The sequence below is a fragment of the Lactuca saligna genome, chromosome 4 (assembly GCF_052625555.1).
Source record: "Lactuca saligna cultivar CGN05327 chromosome 4, ASM5262555v1, whole genome shotgun sequence".
NCBI classification, from domain to species: domain Eukaryota; kingdom Viridiplantae; phylum Streptophyta; class Magnoliopsida; order Asterales; family Asteraceae; genus Lactuca; species Lactuca saligna.
In genome coordinates, this window is record NC_136420.1 from 321,783,149 (window position 1) to 321,789,959 (window position 6,811).

Sequence of the window (6,811 nt, forward strand, 5' to 3'; positions counted from 1 at the left end):
CGTTCTTGGTTTTGGGGTGTGATAATATCTAACTCCTCCTTGAATTAACACATCTTAGTCTATCCTTATCGAATCTTTTTTTTTTCTTGGGTGGGAGGAGCGGGAACACAATGTTCCACGTTGGCTAAGGCATGATACCAATATAGATTGGAATGTAACATTTGTCCATAATTACCATTGAGAAAAGAATAAGACATGATACCTATATAGATTGGAATGTAACATTTGTCCATAATTACCATTTACAAAGAAATTAATGACTCCACGTTAACCAATCTAAATGTTTGATCATAATAATTCCAATTCTAAGGCTTTTTGGTATACTCACAACAAAAAGGTTCGTGGCCATTGTGGCAAGCTATCATGATCATGTACACCATCTCAGTGCATCGTAGTTGTTGTGGTCATGATGGATTATGATCACCACCACATGTGACAACCCCCATTCAGATCTTTCTCCACTTGTTTCTTTTCCTTGCAAGACATCTTGTTCACGGTATGTACACAAAGGTTGTTGTGGAAGAAGGTTGAAGGATATGGGACGTCCACTTGAGAAGCCCTGCTACAATCCAAAATGCCTATTCTCTATTATCTTCTAAAAGCACTAATGATCACTTTAGTGTCCATGAAAATGTACAAATTTTTATGCACGGTGTACCATAATTTTAAGTCAAACATACAAACAATCCACACAACACCAAATTTTAGAGTAAATTACACGAATGGTCCCTATGGTTTAGGGTAGTTTGCATGTTTGGTCCCTAACTTATTTTTTTTTAACTCGGAAGGTCCTTAATGTTTGTTTTTGTTACGCACTTGGACATTGTCTTACCTAAAAAGACTATTTTCCCTTTATTTATTTATTTATTTTAATTATTTAAATAAACACACCCCCAACTCCACCCCTCTCATCTTATCTTACCTATCTCATCATTTTTCCTATTAAAATAATACGATTTTTAGGTAAAATAGGGACCAAGCGCGTAACAAAAAGAAACAGTAGGGACCAAGTGTGTAACAAAAAGAAACAGTAGGGACCAAGTGCGTAACAAAAACAAACAATAAGGACCTTTCGAGCTAAAAAAATAAATTAAGGACCAAACATGTAAATTATCCCAAACCATAGGGACCATTCTAAGTAATTTACTCCAATTTTTACTCGCAGCGGCTTATCAAGGAATCTACCAACAAAACACCGGCGAGGCAGAAACACTTCACCTCGAATATTCTCATCTATACAGTAATACAGGGAAAGATCTCTCCCCTCTCCGAGCAGCGATCAAATCGAGCAGTAATGGGAGAAGGACAAGATCCACAGAAGTTGAAGAAGATAGCGGCAGCTGCTTACGACTATGATAACGATTCTAGATGGGCTGACTACTGGTCCAATGTCCTCATCCCTCCTCACATGGCTTCTCGCTCCGATAATGTTGTCAACCACTTTAAACGCAAATTCTACCAGCGATACATCGTTAGTACTCTTCCTCCTTCCTAATTTTCGCTCTCATAATCTGATTATCAACTTCCACTCTAAAACTTAGGGTTTTGTTTACTTCGAACTGTCTCCGATGAATTGCTTGTGCTAGATATTTCAGATCTTATCCGTGTGTCAATTGCTAATGAGTTAGAATCGATTTACCTCGCTACTTATTAGCTTTTAATTGCTTACTAGTTGTTAGGTTATGGAAATGAATTGTTGAGGCATTATTGAGTTCTCTGTTCATTCAATTTTTTGAAATTAGGGTTCATAGATCATGGGACTGAAACAGTTGTCCATAAACTTAATCGATTGTAATCTGCCTTTCATGCTTGCATAGATTAGTAGCTCCATTACATGATGATGATAAATTTGCATTTTATTGTTACTCTTAACAATGGAATATAGCTTTAATGGAGGAAATTCAATGACCACATTCTCTGATAAACAACTTGGTGTTTAGGATCCTGATTTTATTGTGGAACCAATGACTACAAATACTACCTCACAGCCAGCAAGATCAACAACATCATCATCACCATCACCACCACCATCATCATCATCATCATCATCTGCACCTCGCAGCACAGGTAGTAAATCTTTCCCTCTTTATTCTTCTCTCATTCCCCTTTTAGTTATCTTGTGTACTACATATCTCTTTAAGCCTTTAAGGGCAAATTACATAAAAGCCACTATATTTTATATATATTATAGGGTCAACCACAAGAACAACTACAGGAACACCACCTCCAAGTTCAACTCCTTTGCGTTGGGATAGACAAACAATCCAATTTTCTGTCAATGCATGGGTAATAATGCAAGTTTGTAACATTATAATATAAACATGTTTTTATTTTTTTAATATATGGAAACAGAAAAAACAAATACTGTTGTTGATGTAGGTGTTTGTTGTGGCTGTGCTTGCTATGTTTCCACTGATACCTAAAAGCCTTTCAAATAGAGCTTATCGCCTTTCATTCATGGGAACTGCATGTTCTTCTTTGTATTCTCTCTACTCTCTCTATGGGGTAATTTTATTTATTATATAAAATAGAAAATAGAAAATATTGTGTTGATACTAATGGTATATTTATTATATCTTGTAGAAACCTAGAGCATGGAATTTACAGGAAGTGCAAGTGTGGCTTCAATCAGTAATTTCAACTAAAGATTTTATCTTTTTCATTTACTGCCTCACTTTTGTCACTTCAAATCTTCACCTTACATGTTAGTAAATACTAAATTGAATCACTTTTTGTTTATTTATTTTATTTTCTTTAGAAAAATTGTTATTAATTCTTTAAATGTTGATTTCTTTTTTAGTTGCTTTGTTGCCTATCGGATGTCGAGCTTTGGAACATTCTGCAAAATTCATTAGGCGTAATTTTAGTCGTTCATCTTTTTACAGGTAAAAAAAAGATCCCTATTTTTTGTTTTTGGGTAAAAAAGTTTGATTATTTTAGAGTTAATTTTTGGGTTAATCTCGTAAAAGACCTTATATTTTGTGTTTTTTCTGGATTAAACCTTAACTTTATTTTGTTTTCTGAAAAAGACATTGTATTTTTTCATTTTTTTGAGAGTTAATCTCACAAAAGACCTTATATCGTGTGTGTGTGTGTTTTTTTTTCCTGGATTAAACCTCACATTTATTTTTTTGCCTGAAAAGGGATCTTGTAATTTTTTCATTTTGTCTGATTTGGCCCTTTTAGTTACTATATTTGTCCAAAAAAAGTTGAGGGCTTATTTGGAAGTATTTAGAAGGCCGAGGGTTTTTGTTTGGAAAAAAATAAAAAGTTGAGGGTCTTTTTAGAAAAAAAATGAAAAAATACAGTCTTTTTCAGGCAAAAAATAAATTCAAGGTCTAGTCCGAAAAAAAAAACACAAAATATAAGGTCTTTTTTATAGGGTTAATCTCAAAAAAGACCTTATATTTTGTTTTTTTTTTCTTCGGATTAAACCTCAAATTTTTGCCTAACCTTTTATTTTTTCATTTTTCCCAATTTGGCCCTTTTAGTCATTTTTTGCCAAAAAAAAAAATTTGAAAAATGTGAGGTTTTTTCATGAAAAAATAAATAAGTTGAGGGTTTATTTGGAAGCATTTAGAAGTCCGAGGGTTTTTTTTTCAGAAAAAAAAAAATACAAAGTTGAGGGTTTTTTTCTGAAAAAAAATTGTAAAATTTGAGTTTTTTCAGAAAAAATGAAAAACATAAGGTTTTTTTCAGAAAAAAAAAAAAAAAACAAAAAATATAATAATTTATTTTATGAGATTAACCTTTAATTTTTTACATTCTTTTGCTTCTCATATGGCAATTAATTTACATTTATTATTTTTAGGAAGTATTGTGAAGAGGCTTGTGTGTGGGTGGAATCAAACACAACAACACTCAGCATTCTCTCTTCACAAGCCGAGATTGGAATCGGCTTCCTTTTGATCATCTCTCTCCTATCGTCAGTAACTTTATTTATTTATTCATTTATTTATTTTTTTTTAATAAAATTAATTATTTGCAAATATTGACAGGTGGCAGCGTAACATTATCCAAACATTCATGTATTGGCAGCTGTTGAAGCTGATGTATCATGCGCCTGTGACGGCTGGTTACCATCAAAGCGTATGGTCTAAAATAGGGAGGACGGTTAACCCTCTTATTCATCAATATGCACCGTTTCTAAACACTCCCATTTCTGCCATACGACGATGGTGGTTCAGATGAACTTTTGTCTTTTGTATGGGAAACTTTAACACAATAAGGATTTTGATAATAATAAAACAAAATATATATTTATGTGATATGTAAAACCTAAATCAAAATAACCTTTGACTCTAGGATTTTATTAGTTGGAGATTTTGTTTTGGATATTTTTTTTTTTACTTATGGATCAGTTATAGTATTATTTCTTCATGGATAAATTTGATTATAGTAGTATTCTTCATGGATTTCATTTATAGTTATACAAAAATCAAACTTTACAAAAAAATCCGTTGTAAAAATGAATAATTACTGTATGTGGCCCGTTTTGCATTGCCCAATCCATTTTGAGGTGGGCCCACATGAGTGATTATTTTCGGGAGTGGTTATGGTTATTTCTTGTAGAATGATTGGGAATTGTATTGTTAATAATATAATTTTTAAAATTAATTGGCAAAAAGATTTTAAGGCAACTTGAGTTGTTTCGATATACATAAGTCATCTAACATTGTTTGATTTGTTCGTTTTGCCTTATATATGATATAGTAGAATTTTGGGTTGCAAATATGAGAAAAAGACATTTGAATTTTTTTTCAACTCCACAAATTTATCTACTTTTTTGTTATATGTGGTTTTGTAAGCTGATAAAAATAATTTCTTGTAAAGTTAGATAGGTCAATTATTCATGAAAATGTGAAGACTAAGGCCCCATTTGATATGCGTCTAACCGAGTCAAGTCAGATGTTTTTGGCTGACTCGGTCAGCAAAATGTGTTTGATTATCCAATTTTGACAATCTGACTCGGTAAGAAATGTCTGACTGAGAAAGGAGTTAGGAGGAGGCTGAGTGAGAAAGAAAGCAAGATTTTACAATAATACCCTTGGTCTTTGATAAAAACAAGTGAAATGGGAGGTTACAAGAATTGAACTTGGGTCCCCCTTATACATATAATAATGTTTACCAGCAAGATAAAGGGTTTTTTTGTGTTTTAATCTCTAAAATAATATATTTAATGTCTATTATGCTGGAAGTTTTTGTATATATTATTATTATTATTATTATTATTATTATTATTATTATTATTATTATTATTGTTCTTCTTGTTGTTGTTATTATTATTATTATTATTATTATTGTTATTATTATTATTATTATAAAGAACATCAGGGTAAAATAGTTATTTTGCATCAATCAGTACATTCACTCAGATGTATAATCAAACAGCATAATTTCTTACTCAGTTAGAACTTAGAACTTATTACTCAGACAGATCTTTCTCAATCAGCACTTTCTCAGTCAGCAACTATCAAACGACCCCTAATAGTCTAATACCGGAGAGGACTTGTTTTTAATATCCGAAGAATAATATCTTTAACACGAATAAAATAATCTGAATTCTAAGCATAGATGGGTTAGTGAAAATTTGACAAGTTAATGTAGATAATAGTGGTCTTTTTTTTATATATATCTTTTTAATGCAGACAATGGAACATTTATGAACGATTGGGCTGAACGAAAATATTAATTACATTGATTTGTATTCTTTGATGGTTTTATATGTTTCATGGGTTGTAGATTAATCTCCAAAAGTATAAACCTTTTTTGTTTTAGATTTCATCATAGAGTTGTTTTTTAATGGGTTGTAGATTAATCTTAAAATATTGTTGTTGATGTAGGATATGACCTGTTCTTTTAGTCATCGTAAACCTGTAATAACTGGTTCAGTGACTTTTTAGACAAAAAAAACTCATATTATGCTCCTATAAAGCCAAAAAAAAATAAGTTCGATGATCAATTCGTACAAAAAAAACTTTCCTTTTCTTCTAAAGCCGATTCACACTTAATTTGTATTGATCTCCAAACTTAGTTTTTTGGCTTTATAGGGGCACAATGTTAATTTTTTTTGGTCTAAATGGTTACTAAACCTAATTAGGGACCCATAAAGTCCGATAAAAATTTTAGGAACTCAACGGGTAAACCATAAAAAATTCGTAGGATATTTATGTCATTTTCCCTTAATTGTATTGCTCTTTAAATGCTAAGGCTCGCGATACATAACCTAATTATGCCTTAATTGTAATGCGCTTTCTTTCTAGTATGTAGTATATATATATATATATATATATATATATATATATATATATATATATATATATATATATATATATATATATATATATATATATATATATATATATATATATATATAGACACACACATATGGTAAGTCGCAAGGCCCGTGCTAAGCACGAGCCGAGAAGAGCGATTTTGGTATTTAAAATGATTAAAGTAGAAAGTTATAACTATGTGGATTTTTCAAAGTGCGATATCTTGATATCCCCGTGATGAATACTCCAAATATAATATAGAACGAGATTGGCATAATCAATAAAGAAATGCAAGTGCATTTTAATGGTGATTAAGAAATTAAAATACATTGTCAATGTTGGTAAAAATGTAAAGAATAATAGAACCAAGTAATGTTGCTATTCCTGGTATTGCAATTATCAAGAACAAAAAGAAATTACATTCATGTGGCCTTAAAATATTGTACTATGAAAGTTGTTTTAAAATGGCAACAAAACGAAAAAAATAAAAGTACATTGCTATATAATAAAGAAATCAAGAAAAGTTGTTGCTGATA

The 6,811-nt window shown here is 31.1% G+C and overlaps 1 protein-coding gene across 1 annotated transcript; it reads left to right on the forward strand.

Moving 5' to 3' along the window:
* Window positions 1–1,180: 1,180 nt before the first annotated feature.
* Window positions 1,181–4,337, forward strand: LOC145044057 (uncharacterized). Its single transcript, XM_078992863.1, has 8 exons — window positions 1,181–1,471; window positions 1,941–2,067; window positions 2,192–2,286; window positions 2,380–2,505; window positions 2,584–2,704; window positions 2,801–2,885; window positions 3,812–3,925; window positions 3,999–4,337. Exons 1-8 carry the CDS (start codon window positions 1,295–1,297, stop codon window positions 4,189–4,191), a joined length of 1,038 nt encoding a protein of 345 aa, XP_078848989.1. The 5' UTR covers window positions 1,181–1,294; the 3' UTR covers window positions 4,192–4,337.
* Window positions 4,338–6,811: the final 2,474 nt, after the last annotated feature.